This window comes from Pavona decussata, unplaced genomic scaffold (assembly GCF_977016875.1).
Source record: "Pavona decussata unplaced genomic scaffold, jaPavDecu1.1 SCAFFOLD_145, whole genome shotgun sequence".
Taxonomy (NCBI): Eukaryota; Metazoa; Cnidaria; class Anthozoa; order Scleractinia; family Agariciidae; genus Pavona; species Pavona decussata.
Window position 1 is genome coordinate 43,087 of NW_028145558.1, and position 20,264 is coordinate 63,350.

Below are 20,264 nucleotides of genomic sequence, written 5' to 3' on the forward strand. Positions count from 1 at the left end.
ACCGGCTTTTCCCAAGCTTTTATCTTGTTTTCATTCCATAGTTCATACATGTCCAGGGTTCCTAATTTTCTTTCAAAGTAGATGAAAGAGACTGGAAGCTAGCAGGGGAGGCTGCGCTTTCAACAACATGGCGGGCACGAGTGCTGCCGAAAATCTTCAGCAATGTTGTGTTAGTGATCTTCTGCCGCATTTAAAACTTTTAATTTGCGATTCACTGAAAAATGTTGAAGGACTGGATCAAAGCAGAATAGGTTTATGCTCTTTGAAATTCAACAAGAAGCTTTCAATTGGAGATTTAATCATCCCTGCCTTCATTCGCACGTGTTTTGGCGATCTATCTGGCAGCGAGGAAGATGTGAGTTTGAGCTTATCAGTTCTTTTTCATTTAACTCCTGAAAAGGGCAATGAATTGTTATCATTTTCGAATGAAAAAAAAAGAACAGATCCAGTTGGAAATGATGGTACTTTAATTTGTATGAACACATCTAGGGGTTTCTTAGCGAACCGAAAGGGAATAGACCATTTTACAGTTGTTGTTGTGTTACCTGGCTTATGGCTGGAAGCGAGGTTGCCGGTGACCTTGTTTTGATACAAATCTCTTTACTTTTCTTATGCAAATGCAGGCTAGTTTGCATCACAACAACACAATTTACATGATAAAAACAGTGAGGTCTGTATAAATACAAGGTCACCGGCAGCCTCGCTACCATTAATAGGCCCGGTCACTGAGTAAGCAACTGTAAAATGGCCTATTACTGTATACGTAAGCTTAGAATTTTAATGTAGAATCACCTTGCATATAACAGTAAGCTTAAAAAGTACCACTGAAAAGCAGTCTGCTCAGTATCTTTTATTTTTAAGATCAAATTATAGCATCCCATTCACAGAATCGGAGTTAATGCCGCGTTATATATTTTTATTAAGCGTGCAAGAATAACTTGATGGTCATACCCCTATAAGGGGTAAACTTTAAACCAAACTTCATTGTCTTGCAGCCTCGTTTTTTTTTTTTTTTTTGTGCTGATGATATGCATACTACAATTTCCTTAAAATCTGGCTTTTATTTATAATAAAAAAAATATGTTTTTAATTTGACTGTTTAACTGTACTTTTTCTAGGTGATCTATCAAAGGCTCACTGAAGAGGTCATTAACAGAATATTAAAAATTCAGTTTATAAAAGATTGTCAGCTAACCAGTGGTGGACATCTCTTGTTGACACTAAACAAGGTCCTTGTCACTAGCGCTGTAGTTAACGATGTAGTGAAAAAAGGGGATCAGTTTGGAAAATCAACTGAAGAGAACTCTCAATCTGTTTTCTTGAATCCTGCATTGTTTTGGAGGTCATATGGCAGAGATCAGGAGAATTTAAATCTTGATCAGTTGAGAACACTCCTTGTTTGTGAGCATGCTCAAGAACTTTTGCAAGCCAATGGGTGAGTCATGAAATATTTAATTTCCTCAGATTTAATAGTGCACACGAGTTAGTTTTTATTAATAGTCATGGAAACAAGGTATCTTTTTTTTTTATTGTACTGTTATAACACCCACCCCCCATAACACTCATGCATTTTAAAGGTTTTTTACTCACGTTTAATCCTTTATATCCAACTTTAATGTTACAGCGTTTCTGTGACAGCTGTGCCGTATGACTTCCAAACGATACGAACTGAAGTCGGAAAAATTCCAGTAAGGCAAGAAATGTGCCAACTCTTTACTCTATCAAATACCTCAAGTAACACAAATCCATGGACAGAAAAAGATCTTGTGAGAACAGCTAAAGAACTGGGCAGTATCCTAAAAAGCTGTAGATATGCTAAGCAGATTGATCAAGCTGAATTGGCTGCATCTAAACCCTCTTATGACAACCAGACGACAAACAGTGTGCAGGGTGTTGATTGTGTTTGTGAAGGAGAATGCTTCTGTGGAAACTTTGTTGTTGATGTGGGAGAGTATTTCAATGAAAGCAATCAGATTTCACAAGGTCAGATTTGACATTATTGTAAGGTGTTTATTAATTATTTAAAATGTCACCTATGATATTGGTAGGAGTGATGAAAGGATTGTATAGGATTTTTTCATGAGCCATCACCATTCTATCTAGCCTCCCACGCAGACGTTCTTAGAGGTTTGTCACGCGTTCCTGCCCCACGAACATCTGCTGAAACGAACGGCCACTTCCGTTCGTCGAATGCGGACCAATCAGGAGCCGTTTCCCAACTTTGGGTAAACTCGTGTTTGATATTAAAAAAAATTACCCTAGACAGGATGGCGGACTTAATGTGGTTTTTGGTCATGTGTGCTAAACGTTTGGTATAAGGGAGTTGAATGCGTATCAAAGAGAAGTCATAGTGCAATTTGCGCTGAAGAAAACTGATGTGTTCGTAAACCTTCCAACTGGTTATGGAAAGTCACTTATTTATCAAGCTCTATTGTTTGTTTACAATTCAATTCTTGAAGCTGCTGGTCACTGATTGTTTTGTTGTGGTTTCGCCGCTTGTAAATCTTATGAAAGACCAGGTAGACAAATTGGCAAATCTTGGAATTCTTGCCGCTTCTCTCAGTGAAATCACTGAAGAAAATGCAGGGTGTTGTGGAAGGAAAAATTTCAATCGCACGTCCGGAAGCGAAAATATCTCCACAGGTGATGATTTCCGTTGTTTCGCAGTATGTGATTGGCTTTACTTGTCATAATGAGTCAATGCTGATTGGTCTATTCAGACAAAGGCAATTTGCCGACGAACGGAAGTGGCTGTTCGTTTCAGCAGACGTTAGTGGGGCAGGAACACGTGACGAACCCCTAAGAACGTCTGCGTGGGAGGCTACATCCTATCAAGAATTGTAAATAGATTACCAGGCTAATACTTGTTACTTAAACCAGGAATCATGACACCCACAAAAATTAATTATCCTAATAAATTGATCTTTAAATTATTGTATGATCCTACATATGCTGCTCCCCCCCCCCCCTCCCTAAGCCCCAACCCTTTTCCTGATTGCAGATTCCAGATTTTTTTTTAGGGGGGGGGGGGGTGGGGGTCTGCAACATTCATGTGACAAGTGTGCCAGTGAGAAAATTACTTGACATGTATCAGAGTAAGAAGTGTAACCCAATGGATAGCATAACCACAATTTTAAGCATGGTTAATGATTTTATTTTCACTCCTGAAAAAAGTGCATCTACAGCTGTAGTTTAATTGGCCATTGAGTATATTTACCAATGCTTGTTAAACCCATTAGGGTTAAATGTGGTACACTTTGGAAACCTTAGTAAGTTTCGAAGTTTTCAGCTATTAACCAGAAAAATACATGCAAATGAAAGAAAATGCAAATTTAACAAGCAGGCACCCCTGTAAAACTTATATGGGATTTCCTTATAGGGATCATTAATTAATCCCCTTCTCTCAAGCATGGGAATCTTGTTAATACAAGTACAAAAATTTTCTTTTCAATTTAATATTTGTACTATTTCTTTTGTGCCACAGATTTGTGCAATAAACCCAAAGGTAACTGATTTTTTTTTTTTAATTTTTAATCTTCATTGTTAACACCATCCTCATGCAAGTGACAAGGGCAGTTTGCAGTCATGTATTAAGATCAAAGGGAAATCTCAAATGAGTTTGATTTCATTTCCAAAACCAAAACGACATTTTTTTCTATCACAGAAACCTAATAATAACCATCCTTTTTTATTATAAATTGCCACTTCAGTTTCCTAAAACTGTCGATGAGTGTCACTGGCCACAAATGGACTTGGTCAGAATTGATTGCAACAGGAAAAAAGTTAGGCCAACTTTGACTCCAAAATTCTCTTGAGCAGATCACAAGTTATTCCATTCAAACATTCAGTTCATTTCTTGTTCTCGGCGTTTCAGCATTTTTTTTTTTTTGGAACTAAAGGGTAAGTGTATGGTTGTACCATTTTCATCGAAATAGGACAAGATCCCCATGAAAAATCCCCTTTAATAACTCAATTTTATTTAGCAACTTAATGTAGATACAACATGTTCTCTTCACTTCAGTTTTTAAGATGTACATGTATGTAATGAAATTTGTCACTACCCCCATTTTATCAAGCAGTTGCCATGTCATGTTCTCTTCTCAAAGATGTAGCAAAATTGGAACTTGCTGGAAAAAGTGTAAGTTCATTGTAATTCATTGTTAGGCTATGATTAGACAATACTAATATGTTTACATTAAAACAATTTTCGATATTATTCCACTGATCACCAAAATTGTCATTTTTATTAGTAAAGTAACATTCCTAAAGAGAAAAGTCTTCTTTTCAGTTGCTGAGAAAGCCAAAGGAAACGAAACACAAATCATAATCAAGGCCCATATAATTCAGTGATCTACAATCTGTGTTATAGAATCAGAGGAATTTGCTCCTGCAATCACTGATTTATCAGAGCAGAGGGACCCCCCCCCCCCCCCCCGCTTCTCCCCCGCCAGACATGTGGAATTGTACAACTGGGAGGTGTCTTACATTGTATACGCCTTGTTTATTCAAAGATGCCGTACCAGTTTAAAGCTTCAAGTTTATTAAAAGATTTAAACACATAGAAAGAGAAGATAGGCACTGCTCGCAGTTAGCTACAGTACTTTCATCATGAATAGGGAGTTTGTGAAGCTACTACGTTGACGGTGACGACAACGTGTCAAAACAATAGGATTTAGTGAGAAAAACAAAGGTCCTGCACGTGCGTTTAAATTTTGGTACATTCCTTCACCGTGGTCGGCCAAACAGCAACGTGAAATTACCAAATTCAAGGTTTTTTAGAGAACGTGAGCACAAGACGGTCAATTTTTCATTCTCTGTCTTAAACGTGAACCCCGTTCTCACCCATTCTGTTACTGGATAGTTCGCGCACATTGTACATGTTGAACGAATTGGAATAATCTTAAAGTAGTACAAGTAACGCGAACTTTATTTTCAACGACGTTTTCGTTGCCGTTGCCGTCGTGGTTTCTTAAAGCCCCTAATATCCCTTTCACGACTGCCTTGGTTATTGTATAGGGTGGGGTAGGGTGGAGTGGCTTGGTTTTTCTAGCCCTGATCCTATATCAGACCAAAAAAAGTAATTTTCCCGAACTCTTTTGAGACCTTGGTTTCTAGAATCCATAGAACCCGTTTTTGGACTTTCAGGCCACAAAAATCGTAGCCTAAACACCGCATTGACACGTACCTGCATTATAGCTTAAAAGAGGACATTACCCCCTCCTCCCTGGTTAAATCCCATCTCTGGAATGAGCAATGTTCTTTCATGTCATTAAGCCGGGGACTTAAAGTAACTTTGCTGCGTTTGTTTGCATATTCAGGAAGTAAGCACAGACATGTTGCTTCACGTGACAAGTTGTAGGAGAACGTTTATGCAGCAGCAAGTTAGTACTTTGTGGCAGATGGCTTCTAAAAGTCTTTTGGCAAATAAGCAGGTGATATATTGTCAAACTCTTTTTAGGGTGTGGGTGGATTGAGACAGAAACATTCAAAAAATTGTATACCCAGTTAAAATGAAGCCTCTTAAGAATGGTGCCTACTGATGAAGAAGTGTTTCTGTGTGGCTTATGACTATGCAGGGAAAGCAGATCTTAGCAAGGGTACATGTATATGACGTTTTTTTTTTTTTCTAAATTGAAGCTTTGTTACCTTTGAAAAATGCATGCTTACCCCAAATTTTCCTTTTGGGTACCAAGAGCACTTGCTTAGTTCTGCTTTCTCCGCATAGTTTTAAACCGCGCAAAAATATCCCTGTATTTATTTAGTAGGTGCCACCCATAGGAACCTGAGTAGCTCGAAATCCGCAGAACGTATGCGCAGTAACAAAAGTAGGCACCGTCCTTAATTAGACAGCCAAAGCATGAAACCACATGCATGACAAACACGTGTGCGATTTGAAATGATGACTTATCAGGATTAAACTCTTGCAAAACTATCTAACATAAAGCCGTTTTCAATGAGTGTCGGAACATTTGCTTCTTATTAGTATTTGCTTTACTGCGCTCTGTGATTGCCTAACAAAACTTGTGCCAATTTCACAAACAACGAGAAGTAAACCCCAAAACCACTTGACTTTATCGATCGCGTTTTCCCGTACTTGGAGCCGGTTACATGACTTGATTTTGCTATTAATTCTAATTGGGTCATTCCGCTATTTACGGCTGCTGTGATCGATCAGAGTAATTACTTGGCTACTTGGTTTTACTAAATAAATTGAAAATTGCTCTGACTGCCTCAACGAAGTGAATGTAATTTGCTATACATTACCTACCATTCTTCTGAATCATTCATTATACCGTGTGCGAGAAATGGTCTTTTTTTTGCAAAATGAAATAATGAAGATCTCACGAATTAATAAAACAATTATCCCACACACACTTGTCGATTAATAATGGGTGTGATTATAGCACTTCGCGCCTCGTTGGTTATCAAGTATCTCGCTTCCAACACGCACTCAGGGAATATTGTTACATGTATTATGTATATCTTTATTACGGAACCAACAATATTGCTTAAATCTGCAAAATCCTTTGTTTAGTATATTGTAATTAACAATTATTCCACGTCACGAGCGCGCGTTGGATATACATGTAAGATGATAGATAGCCAACGAGGAGCGTAACGCCGAGTTGGCTATGTAATGTTTAAAAAACGAACAGCAGTGTTTTATCGGGATTTAAAACCACAAGGCGCAGTCGAGTGGTTTTAGACCCGATAAAACACGTGCTGCGAGTTTTTTGAACGGCTTCAAAAACATTCCTGGAAAAGCGTGTGTCAAGAGAGTTCAGAACAATGATGCTTTTGTGAACGTTGGAAATTAGTATACGATAAAAACATTAAACACCTCTTACTAGTAAGGGGGAGGTTTTATCGGGTTTTGAAAACTACTGCACGTGATGTTTTATCGACCGTTTGATAGGTCAATGGGCTTATAAATTATTAATGAGTTTTTGAAAATCATCTCATATCCAATGAGCGTGAGTGGAATAATTGTTATATTAAAAACAATCAAGAAATATTGCTAAATGGTCGCCATTTCTCGGGGGGCATGGTATAATGGCTCATATACTATGGCCGGTAAGCCAATCAAATCTCTGGAACTGTATTATAAAATTATCCAGTTTTTAACAATTTTCATTATACAGTTTTACCTGACTCATGGACTGGTGACAGTGAACAATGATGGAGAAAAAATCCAAGATCACGTTGATGCTATGAATCTTCTAAGGTGTAGTGGAATTTGATGCTATCTTTATCATGAATATTTGCTTTTATCAACAGTGTTGATAAGGTAATTTGGCCACCGTAAAGAGATTGGAGAGCTGACATCTCGAGTGCTAGCTGGGAAATTGTAGGTGACCTGTGAACTATCCTGGATGCTTTTCGCAAAAAAATAAAATCGTAAATGGTGACTAATTTAAGCTTCACGCTTAGTCAAAAATCTTACAGTAAAACGATCAGTTTACAAGGAAAATCCATGAACTCAGAAAACTAATTATTTATTTATTTATTTATTTATTTATTTATTTATTTATTTATTTATTTATTTATGTATTTATTTATTTATTTCTTGTTTGACAGACCCTTCTCCAAAATGGCGGCCGAAAATTCAAATAAGTCCAAATTAAAAATGCATGCCAGCACTAGAAAAAGCACTTTTACTTTAGTAACCCTGCAAAGTTTCAGCATATCAGCTGAGAAAATGAAAAATTTACAGACGTTTGTAAGACTGGATGTATGACGTATACCCCCAGTCATACAAACGTCTGTAAATTTGTCAAATTTCGTCTTACATTTCCTAAGCTGATATATCACCTAATATGCTGAAACTTTGCAAGGTTACTAAAGTAAAGGTGCTCTTTCCAGTGCTGGTATCAGTTTTTCATTCAGTTCAATTTTAACTTATTCAAATCTGTTGCTTCCATTTTGGAGAAGGTTCTATTACTATACTCAAATCTGAATATCTTGCCTTAGAGTACGTGAAAAGCAGCTAAGGGAATCTTATGTTCTGAAATACGGCGACAAAGTTGAAGGTAAATGATTTTAAATTGATATTTCTTGACTGAGAAAGTTCTCTCTGTCGGTGATTGCTTGAATCATAGCTATGTCAACCAAAGTGCTGCGACTTGGATGCTAAAGGCCGATACAAATCGCAAATAGTTTTGCGTTACAGTTCATTGACATGCTTTGAAACTAGAAAGACAATATAAGGGAACTGGTTATAACAAGTTTGTTCAAAGAGGACCCACCTTGTCTGGGGTAGGTTGGTTATCGAAGACACCACCTATCTCATGAACATTACCCTTTTACCGACAAATGTTTTTGGCTTTAAAATTTGAGTTGACACAGACAAAAAATATATTCAGCTAGCAAGAGGCAGTATTGCTAGATAAAACAAGAAAAGTGTGGTTTGAATCTCACTGTCTTTTTTTTGCTGCTGGATGGAGCGGTGGCTATGCAATAAAGACACCATCTTTTGAGGTTGAGGAAAGGGGATGCAGGCAGAGACCACGATCTTTTTTGAAGCTTGGTGGGTCCTGTTCGAGTATAGCAGTTTTAACCACTTCCCTAAAATGAGCTTCATACGTCAGTCACGAATAACGCAATATTTGAAATAAACATTCAAAAACAAAGAAAAATGATTTTTTTGAGCAGACATAACGGTCTCTAAAGATACCCTTAAAGATGGTTTTGCGCTAGACTTGAAAGACTGAACATTTCTCTCTTCGCCTTCCCCCAATGTTGATGATAGTGACTCGCAACAATGAAATCCTGTCTGGACCAACATTTAGGGGAAGAAAAACTTGGCTGTGCCGTAGAATTTGAGTTAAAACTTTTTCTCCCATTGGGAGACGGTCCGCGCGACTTGGCAAACGTTTGAAACGACAATGGTGCTGTCAATGGGTAAGCTTTATTAAAGGTATCACTTCATTAAAAATGCTCTTCCAATGAGCCGTTTACATAACAAATTTTAATTGTACTCGCCCAAGAAACTTTTTAAAACCTCCAGGTTAGACGGAAGATTGATCCCGCCTCACGCGGTTTTTAACTGCTGTTTTGGAAATAAAGAGAGTATAACGGCAAGAAAGCGCATCTCCCATACGTGAGGCACTGAGGAATGTTTGATCATTCACCTGATATTAATCTTAGATCAATTGTTAGGGCGTCACGCAGTTCTTAGAACGGATCACAGGATTGGCTAATAAACAACACCATCACCACTAGCGGAGACCCCTGAAACAATAGAGCTGTGTGCTATCAAGTTCAGACAAAGTTCTTAAGAGCTGCATACTATCTGCAAGTTTGGGGTAAACTGACACCTCGTTGTAGTAGCGTAGCGACTTACAATTTTTTCTGACTCTGGTGGACAATGTTCAATTTTTTTTTTCTTGTGTTGTTAGGGCAAGGCTGGGAATCGTCAATCAGACAAATGGCAGTAGCTGCCGTGAAGCTGGAAATTCTATCAGTATCCCCAAATAGCGAAGTAAGTTCAGTAAGTTTCCCGTAAATAATTGAGGTGTCAATTAGGGTGAATAATAATAATAATAATAATAATAATAATAATAATAATAATAATAATAATAATAATAATAATAATAATAATCTCTTTATTAAAATATTCCAAGTAAAATGTTATTTACAGGTTAAAAGTAGCTATTAAAACTTATTTACAATTCTTTTCGAAAAAAAGACTATTTTTAAGCACAATTTTTTGGAAGAAAAGGGAAAAAAATCTCATCAGGTTACAACAATATTATTCGTTCATTGATTTTTACCTAAAAAAAACCCATCAAACTATATCATAAAAAAAGAAACAAGAAAAAGTACGTATAAAAATCATAGGACCTAGATTTTGGGTAGGCATCTATCTAATTCAAAGTCCGCTTCTCCAACATTAATAATAATAATAATAATAATAATAATAATAATAATAATAATAAAATCACTTTTAAAGCGCTTAAATTATTAAAATATTCTAAGCGCTTCACATTAAGTAGTATAATATATACTAAAAACTTGAGAAAATAAAAATGAAGAATCATACTTTAAAAATTTAAATAAATGTATACATCGAACTTATAACTTAGAAAATATCCGTTAATCGGCAACTATCCATAATTAATTAAAATACCATTAAAATAGCGACCTTAATAATGATCAGTTGAGGGTTGAGATCAATTCTTAATAGCACAAACTACACCCGTAGTGTCAACTGGTGTCAATTTTTTCCTTGAAAAATTGAAGAATCAACTGGTGTTAAGTTTTTTCCTTTAAATAATTGAAGTTTCAACGGGTGTCAATGTTTCCTTAAATAATTAAAATGTCAACTGATGCCAACTTTTTTTGTTGCCATTTTCTACAACTGGTGACGACGCATATTAAAGAAAATGATATTAATAAAATGTTTCTTTTTGGATGTATCTTGCAATGTTCCAAATATTGCTCTTTATAAAATAACTAACATACTACGCGCGTTCTGATTGGTCAATAGAGTTGCCAAACCTATGTACTATTGTACCGGTAAACTCCCGCTGCTCTCCCGCTGGAGATTTCTCGATAATGGCCGACGAGCGCGACGAAAACTTTCCGAACTTCGACATATTGTCAGGCTTTGATGTGCTTTTGCCGCACAATAAAAATTCGGAGCCAAATTCTAAAAAGGAGAGCTTAAATACTGAGGCAGAAGAAGAAAGGTCGAGCAAAAAGAGAAGATTTGCCGATGTGGAAAACGAAGAACTTGACTCGATCGTCGAAAATGCACAAGCCAAAAAAACCAAGCAGGCAACACAGTGGGCAGTTTCCGTATTCACAGGTTGGTTTTAATTACATGAATAATCTTTTAGCCTGGCTTTTCACTGAAACTGTTATTTTATAAAATAAACGGCTCAAACAGTATTGATAAACAGTACAAAATTTGTAATTTATTGAAGGTTATGTATGCCAAAGTCAAGTTGTTTACAAATAACTTGAAGCGTTTAAAACAATATAAAACCGACTTCAACCCGAGTACAAGGTATTTGATATTAACTGCTCAAATCATAATTCCTCTTTCTCTGTTCACCTAGAGTGGAGTAAACAAGAGGTTATTGGCGTAAGTCTGGCGGAAATGGCGGTCGAAGAGCTGGACAGGAATCTGAGGCAATTCTACGCCGAAGCAAGAAATAAAGAAGGCGAAAATTACAGCCGTGCGACTCTTCTGTCAATAAGAAATGGCATTGAGAGATATCTAAACACACCACCACACAGTTTAGAAATAAGGTTCACTCACGACCCACGTTTTGTCCTCTCAAACCAAATGCTTCACGCCAAAATTAAACAGCTTAAGCAAGAAGGCATGCAAAACACCATGCACAAACCAGCAATAGAAAAAGAAGACCTGGCCAAGCTCAAAACAAGTGAAGTTTTTTTCACTCACCAAGCCGTTGTCCGCTTTTCATCAGTAACTGCTATCTGCTGATAAAAAGCATTCTTTCGCCAAGGCATTAAGCTTTTTTAGCCACATTTTTGTGAGAGTTAGACAGTAATTTAACTTAAAAAACACTTTCATTCATTCGCTCAAACTGCGATGCGTCCTTCGGCGATTCAACAGGTTTATGCTCAAAATAGATCCCGATTTGTGATTGGTTCTCCCGCCTTACTGATGAATTTGACGAGAATAAACAACTTGATCAAGTTACAAAATAAAAAGCGCCGATTTCTAAGTGTTTTTGTCTAAGTAGTTATTTCATAAAAGCAATAGACCGCACTTTCCAGAAGTTTACCAGCGTAATAAAACCACTTGGGATGTTGGGAGTACACTCGAAAAGCTTGTAAATCACTCGCCTGCGGCTCGTGATTTACAAGCTTTCTCGTGTTCTCCCAACATCCCGCGTGGTTTTATTACGCTGGTAAACTTCTGGAAAGTGCGGTCTATTGCTTAAGTAAAACTTTTCTGCTACCCTCAAGATCCAAACGCTGTATTAACATTCCTCTGTGTTCCTCAGTTACCCATTTTTCCAAAATGGTGAAAAGATTCCCAACTGGTAGTACACGCTGTAGTCTATCTTAATTATTGTGGCAGTTTATAGTAGTTAATCCTATTTCTCCTGGCGCTGGTGGAAACTCACTCCATGAGAATTAAACTTGGAGGGTAAATACTTTGTAAACTTACGTCCAACAATGTTTCCTTCAAGGTCCATATTATTGAACTGGTGACGAAGACCTGGCCTTGCGTCGTCAATAGTTAATTCGTCGCCATCTTGGATCTTCTGCCATCTTAGATTTTCTTCATAGTATTTTCAATTTTATTCCACACTCCCTAATCTGAATAGTGTTAAAGCCAAGTTTCTTTTCTTTCTTTTTTTTTTTTTCAGTTAAAAATAAACTTATGTGAATCTTCACGGGAATTCAGACAAGCTACCTTCGTTCTGTACAATTGTGCCAGGCTCGCCAAACTTTTCCAAAATTATGAAGAAAATGTTCAGAAAGGTGAGGACAACGTAAGTTGTTTTGTCCAAATTACATCATGCAAACCCCTGGAAAAACAGCAACGTGAGAAATTACTGTTAGAAGACATTTAAAGCTACTTTCAAAAGCGTCGAATGTCATTCACTTTTGTTCTACTATCGCCTCACCTCCGTTGCTTTTCGCCTTCACTACCAGAACTTGCTTTCCCTCAATGCTATTTAAAGAGGAGGAGATTCCGTGTATTTTTAAGCCAAATGTATCTTTGTTTAAGATTCAACCTGGGGCTAGTCCAATTTCAATTTTCACGCCCGTAGGTTTCAAGGTGGGTCCTTGCTTATACATGTGCTCGCAACAGAGAAGTAAATAAAGCGTCCGTAGCCAAGTTCACTAATCATTTTTTAAGGCCTTCTAACAATGTTAACTGAACTTGTTTTCTGCACGCGCATGTAATAACAAGCTTCTTAGCTACAAGTGTAAAAGTTTCATTGAATTGGCCCCTGGCGTAAATTTTTGCTGTACACATACACTACTTATTTACGGTATATGTTTATGTAGGCGTATATCCAGCACTACCACCAGTGAAAGATGTGGATTTTAATCTTCTCCGAGACCAGGTAAGTTACTCTTCGTGAAAATTTTAGAACTGTGGACTTCGTTGTTAAATGTGGTCTAGTTTGCACATAGGCAGACCTAAATACCCCTATGTATGAGGAGGTCGAGGGGGCACTAAAGGAAAAGAGGACCCGCACAATGTGTGAAGAGTTGCCAACTCAGTGTAACAATCGTGCCTGTTTTTGAGAGCTCTCTCTGTTTGCAGACTGTTCCTAATTTTTGTTTTCTCTCCTTTAACTTTTTTGTTACAAATAAAACTACACACCTTTATGATAGCATACTTTTACAACATACGTCCATATCTGTGTTTCACCTTCAATCTGTCACTCCCTCCCTCTCTACCGCCTTCACCATCCATCTTTCCCCCTTTCCCTTCCTCCCCCGCCTGCCACCCTCCCTCCCTCCTTCCCTCCCTTTCTTCCTTCCTTTCTTCCTTCCTTCCTTCCTTCCTTCCTTCTTTTCCAGCACCCTTTGTCCCTTCCTTCCTCCCTCTGTCCCTCTCTCTGTCCATCCTCGCCTCCTTCCTTACCACCTGCCCTTGATCTCCTTCCTCCTTCCCTTCATCCCTCTACATCCTGCCCCATTCCCTCTTTCATTCCGTTTCCTCCTTTCCTTCTGCTGCCTCTCCCTCCCTCCCTCATTATACATCCTTTCGTTCCCTCCTGCCCTCTGTCCTATCTTCCGTATATCGCTATACTTCCACTCTCCTCCTCCCTCTCTCCTTCCTCCCTCCCTGCACCCACGCCTCCCTCCTTCACTTTTCTCTCCATCCTTCTGTCCTGCCTTCCTAGCCTTTCTGCTTATTTAAGCACATGTGGGAATGGTTTATCACTCTTTAATGTTTTTTTTTCCTGTATGTTTTCCATAGGCTGAATGGGAATTGGTATTGAACTTCATAGTGGCCTTTCCATCTGTTATAAAGGAAGCAACCCCAACAACTGCTACCAAGTCGCAATACGTTACCATCCACACAAATAAGGTCAGCAAAAAGTTGATTTATACAGGTATAAAAACCGTGTAGTAAAAAAAAAACTTGGTAGACGTTTCGGTGTAACCTTGAAGAATTTTGGGAGGTATCTACACTGCTGTAGAGGACATTGTTACCTGATTTCACTGCGATTTTGATCGCAGTTGCAAACTAGTCCCGGTGTACCATCTCCGTTTTTAGCTATTACCCATTGATTCGTCCTGGAAAATTTTCCACATCTTAACAGGAGGCAGTGAGCTAAAGTTATGGTGCCGGTGGGGTTTTAATAACCGTGTTTGAATGACCATCACACTGTCGACTCATCTAATCCATTGACTCAGACACAAACGTTACCTTACGCATATATTTTAGTTACACTCAGAAAGTAAAGTGCATACTTATTGTGCCACGTATTTACAACCTGACTATCTCCTCTATCCTTCCCCTTTCCCTTTTTTTTAGGCCATTGTAAAATGGCACATTTTGGAGTCAACTGTTGTATACGAAATCCCCATGGTAGAGCTTAGGCAAGAGTGTAAGTGCGCCACATGGAATAACATAAAAATATCACTTTCTTTCAAGTACTAACAGTCAAAGCAGAATTGTTGACAAATATAAAGATATGCATGTACTTGTATTTAATGTTAGGGTTATACAGGGTCTACTGTTACGAACTAATACTCAAATGGTACTCATTTTAATTCTTTATTGTTGAGCAATGGACTAACGCCTCTCCCAGGGCAGACCTTCACTTATGTCAAGCAAATACCCGATTGTGGATTGACCACATGCCTTGGGGGTGGTGGCGGGGCGTTTGTCAGCTTACAATTGACCTTGCCATCAAGTCATACGTGTTGTTCAGTCCTTTAAACTGTTGTCAGTTAACGAAGGTCTGACTCAAAGGTAACGATTGTTTTTTTCACAGATCTGTACCTTCCTGTTTACGCTGAGCCATAAGTTCAGCTCATATTACGGACGAGTGCACATTCTTGGGGTGAGTCACAGACTCGAACGTCTGTGGTTTTTCTTGTATTTAATCTGTCACCCGCAGTTCAAATATATGTTTTATATATTCATATTCTTTTAGAGTTGTAAGGGATAAATGCATTGTGTAGTATAACAAATAGCATCGGAGGAGAGTTTTTTCAGTTGCTTGGATTTGTGCATTGAATTGAGAAAAAACACTGAACCTATGGAAAAGCGTGTCAGCACAAATTACCATTTAGACAGCAGATTAAGAGCTTGTTGTGCAATAAAACATTATTTTTGTTCGTGTTGGGTGCCGTTGGCCCCTCTGAAAGCGCTATAGCTTTGCTTGGTAATTTTTACGATTTTTTTATTATTATTTACATGTGTTTTCAGGAGTCAAGACATCATCTTTTCCCCGCTATGTTCGCCAGGCTTTATTTAATGAAAGCTGTTCAACAGGTCAGCAGTATGTATTTCTTGACTCATTATGCAGATCCATATTTTGTCAAAATGTTGGTTCTTCTTTTGGTTGGGACGACTTGCACCATTAGCTACGTCTTACATGGTCGGGAGGGCAAAGGAACGGACGATAGAGCAAAACTCCCGACCCTAAAAAAAAAAAAAAAACAATGCAGCTGCAGGTTATCAAAGTTGAGTCAAAATAGAGCTTTTTAAGGGTGCAGGTCGACAGTTTTGGTTTCGCTTCAAATAAAATTTTTGCCTCAACCCAATCTTCAAAACTAACAACAGCAACAGCAACAACAACTTTGTAAATAAACGATAACAGAAAACCCTTGGAAACACGCTTGAAAAGAATAAATACTAAAAAATAATCTACAAACTGTGGAAGCAATCTTGCGTTTGGCAAGATTTTGTTATCGTGGCTAAGTCTGCGAATACTGCTGCCTTTCACCGTTCCCAGCGATAAGGGACCGCCGTTTACGCAAGCTAACGGCGTGACATTGATACATGAGTGGCTTCAGGTGTTGACCTCTTACGAATTTGAAATGATTCCAATTTACAGTCTGTCTTCCAACAGAAATCTAAATTTAAAAAATGACAGTGTTGATGATGATGATGATGATGATGATGATGATGATGATGATGATGATGATGATGCGATGTTAATGACTTAAATGTTGTGATAATAATAGTAAAGTGATGATAGTGACGATGATGATGATGATGATAATGACGACGACGATGGTGATGATGATGTCATAAATGTTGTGATAATAACAGTAATGACGTGATTGTGATAATGGTAATGATGATTAAGATCGTGATCATGATGATGTTCCCTTCGTGTTTAAATCTTACGCGAGTTCTAAAATACCTCTCCTTGTTTATCTAGCTGAGAGCGTAGAGAAAACATGAGAAAAAGGTCATGTCCCTTTCAAACTGGCTAAGATTCTAAGCACTGGCTTTTGTTGCAGATATTCTTAAACTGCCTGAAACTCCTGAATGTCAGTTCGCTGACTCAGATGTAAACAACAGTTGTTCCTATCACACTAGCCTGTCATCGGGATCTCAAGTACCATCTAAACCCTAACGTCAGACTTAAAACTCAGCGTGAATTAGACGTAAGTTGCCCCAGTTTGGACGAAACAGGGTGTGCAAGTGCCAACGTACGCTAGACGGTCTGAAATCTTTAAAGGGGCACTGCCACGGAGATTGTGCTGTATGTTGGTTTAAACTGCTTAAATATTTGACTAAGAACCTCTTTTCTGACGTGAGATTACTCTTGGAGCACCGGGAGGAAAATGTTACATGAGTCTCTAAGGAAGAATCAACTGTAAACAGTTTTTTGCAATTCTTTCAAAATACTCACAATGAACTCGGAAGGCCCCTTATATCATCTGAATTTGTAAATAAATTGTTGTTGTTGTAAAAAAAAAAAAAACTTGAAAAAGTTGGCTAATTTTTTCAAGTTGCAATCCATTTCCATCCTAGCCATCCGCATCCATTGATGAATGATACTAGTTACCCTACTGTGCGCTAGTAGGGTTGTTGTTAACAAAACTGAAGCATTATTGTAACGTTTACATCCATGCAAATATGTCTTTTGTCTGTTCACAGTGACACTAAAAATAGACCTCTTTCATAAATGGAGGGCTTAATTGTTATTCTTTTGTATGCATTTAAATTAGCCTTCCTGGCCTCGCTAGCATGTGTAAAAACAAAAGTATTTTCACTCAAAAGCGAGGTCAAGAAAGCTTATTTGCATGCACATAAAAGAATACTAATTATGCCCTCCATTATGAAAGAGGTCTATAGGTCCAATGGTATAAAGATATAACCGTGGACTTAATGGAGTAATTCAAACTCTATGGGTACTTGAAATCGTCCGTCGAAACCAAAATTATTCCTGTTCTCTTCCTTTATTCTTTATCGTTTAGTTGGGGAGGAGAAATAAATATTTCACATAACCCCCACATGTTAAGGACGGTGCCTGGTAACACAGAGGTATTTTTGTGCAGTTTATTACTATGCGGGAAAAGCAGATCTTAGCAAGGGCTATTGGAATCCAAAGAGAAAATTGGGGGTAACCACGCATTTTTTAGAGATAATTAAGCAACAATTATTCTAAAAAGTGCTAAAATACAAAGCAATGTATGGCTTTTTTATTTTTTTTAATTGAAGCTTTATTATCTCTGAAAAATGCATGGCTACCCCCATTTTTTTTAAAGCCCGAGAGCTCTTGCTAAGTTATGCTTTCTCCGCATAGTTTTAAACCGTACAAAAAAATTCCCTGTATTAGTAGGCACCACCCATAGGAAATCCGAGTATCTCGAGATGCGCAGAACGTATGCGCAGTAACAAAAGTAGGCACCGTTAATAAAACCAACGAATTCAATAATGCTCACCTAAATTTTATTTCTTTCGCAAGATGGTTGATTACAGAACCGTGCTACATTAAATTTTCACGACAGTTAAGTATTTTATGACAATTACTTTTAAAACACAACTGCGCATCGATCCCGCTGTTGTTTCAGAAAATAATTAATGAGCTTGTCCCATTTGTGGGTATCATTTTTGCTGTGGACTGCCATCTAATGTTGCACATGACCCCTGCCATAAATAAATTCATTAGCCAAATTTCTGTGGTAAACCTTCACACATCTGAATTTCCAAAGTCCATTGTCCTTAAATTTTCTGGAGATGTTGGCAGATAATGGAATGTTACTATGACCGTTGTTTGTCTGTCAGAGAGCGCATTACGGTGAGGTGTCAATTTACCAACCCTGGAATTAAAGTGCCCCCAACCCTTCAATATGTTTTCTTTTGGTAGATTTCCATACCTGTGAAGAACTCATTTTCGAAAAATTTTTTTGGAAATATTGAATCCTTTTTATTTTACGAACGGTAAAAGTTACTGAAATTTTTAAATTTTTGCGCGCTTTAAGTCCCGCTGGACAAATTTTTGTCTCGTGGGCTCATTAGGAACGAGCCAATGAGAAGCGTCCGATATTTGACACTTTCTTAGCTGTGACGTAAGAAAACGACACCAGAAGGATTCAGAAGGAATCTTATGCATGCTGATTCCTTTCTCTACATTTCGAGAGTTGCTGCAACCAAAAACCACACATTTTTCAACCATTTTCTCTGTTTACAACTGAAGCATCATCGCAAATCTTCGGATATTTTTGCACGATGTCCTTTTCTTACGTCACGCTCCATATTTGGCCGAGTGGGGGACTAATGCGAACGATAAGTGAAAATATCGACAAGAATGCCTTCACTTCTAGCGCTCGTGAAAACAAAAAGGATTCAATATTTCTCAAAATTTTTTTCGAAAATGAGTTCTTGAAAGATATGGAAATCTACCAAAAGAAAACAAATTGAAGGGTTAGGGGCACTTTAACGAAAAGCAGTTTTCGTGTCCAAGTTTTCAGCTTTTTAACAAACACAACGCATGGCATTAAAAACATGTGCTATTTCAAACGAGCTCATTAGAGTCACTGTAAACGGATGGTGATTCTGGATCGTTTTTACCGAGGAAATACGCAAAAAATTAGATCCCTCAAATATTCTATGCTATATACACGGCATTACATCAAGCGAATAAATAAAAGCTAAATCTGCAAAGGCGGCAGATAATTCACGGTATTGTTCATCTGGGATGGGGTCACTCTGTGTTGATAGCTGTTTGATCTAATTTGCGCCGTCGTGTGGGGCATATAGGGTCATTTGGTCCTGTAGGGTATTGCCCAGGCCAATAGTAGATATACGTCCAAACGTTCATACTGGTGAACTTCGCCAGCTGCAAGAAAAGACAGAGAAAAGAAGGAAATTAAAATTATGATAAACTTGATTAGAATGGACATCAATAACAAAAGACAGTGGAATACACATACATATTATTTTGCGGCCTAAATAAAGACAACAGTCAGACTGTAGCGAAGTGAATGTTGTGCCGTTAGCATTAAAGGCAAATTCACATTCAAATTGCCGCAATTACCACTACGACTTGCTCTCGCCTGGCCTCGTAGCTTAGTCGGTAGAACAACGGACGATCAAATCTGGAGGTCGTGTGTTCGATCCCCGACGAGATTGAATGTTTTTTTGTTGTTGTCTTGTGCGGTCTCCCCTTTCCTTACTAGGGCTTACACTCAACAGAAATTTCATTAGGACTTTAACCTTATCTAGATCGGGTTTTTTTTGTCTATGATGATGAGGCTTAGAGGATAGCAAGAGGATAGCAAGTCCAGAGATGTTTCCGCTGAAGTCCACAATGGCAATGGCAATTATTGCCGTTGTTTGGCGTTGAAATTACGTCATGATTGACAAATGGCGACCATCTTGGATTTCTGGGTTTTCAAAAGAGACTGTCCATTTTCTAGAAAAAACCGTCTGTCAAAAAGTGGTCGCCATGGTAACAGCAAAGTCAATGAACACTTAACGACCACGTTAAATTTTTCTCAGATACATGTCCGAAAAAGTCCTGAAGTTTCATGGTGTTTGCGCAAATATAAAAGAGTTATTCAGGCTTGAGGTCAACGCAGGCAGAATAACCCCCTTGCTCCCCTTCCCAGTATAGATAGCCTGCAGTGTATGTTAACCCTAATAGGGTTAACATACACTGCAGAGTTAATTGTCTGATCCATCATATGCAGTTAGGTGAGCATTACAAGAATGTCGACTGGCACAAAGAAATACAGTAATTAACACTGGCATTGACACAGTAAAAACAAGAAAATAGTCAGTCTTTAACCATGTCTAGGCAGTGTCCTCCTTTATGATAAAGAATTTAAATGACAAGGTAAGATGA

General features: G+C 38.0%; 1 protein-coding gene across 2 annotated transcripts; it reads left to right on the plus strand.

Annotated features, from left to right (window-relative positions):
* Positions 1 to 122: 122 nt before the first annotated feature.
* On the plus strand, positions 123 to 17,078 carry LOC146466293 (DALR anticodon-binding domain-containing protein 3-like). Of its 2 annotated transcripts, none has more exons than XM_085127482.1 (15): positions 123 to 355; positions 1,119 to 1,435; positions 1,625 to 1,983; positions 3,485 to 3,505; positions 4,077 to 4,138; positions 5,319 to 5,432; positions 7,143 to 7,225; positions 7,972 to 8,030; positions 9,399 to 9,481; positions 12,351 to 12,465; positions 13,000 to 13,058; positions 13,925 to 14,035; positions 14,949 to 15,017; positions 15,386 to 15,451; positions 16,429 to 17,078. In XM_085127482.1, the coding sequence occupies exons 1-15, from the start codon at positions 128 to 130 to the stop codon at positions 16,480 to 16,482; spliced, it is 1,800 nt and encodes a 599-aa protein (XP_084983608.1). In that variant the 5' UTR covers positions 123 to 127; the 3' UTR covers positions 16,483 to 17,078. The 2 variants fall into 2 exon arrangements, with proteins under 2 accessions (XP_084983608.1, XP_084983609.1); XM_085127483.1 differs by having other exon boundaries at positions 4,080 to 4,138; positions 16,429 to 17,077.
* The last annotated feature ends 3,186 nt before the right edge of the window (positions 17,079 to 20,264 follow it).

Bases quoted from the DNA above. Each gene is read 5' to 3' on its own strand.
- LOC146466293 (XM_085127482.1), top strand. From the start codon at position 128: ATGGCGGGCACGAGTGCTGCCGAAAATCTTCAGCAATGTTGTGTTAGT. The intron at 7,226-7,971 runs GTGTAGTGGAAT...ATCTTGCCTTAG, and splicing joins GATGCTATGAATCTTCTAAG to AGTACGTGAAAAGCAGCTAA. The intron at 13,059-13,924 runs GTAAGTTACTCT...TGTTTTCCATAG, and splicing joins TTAATCTTCTCCGAGACCAG to GCTGAATGGGAATTGGTATT.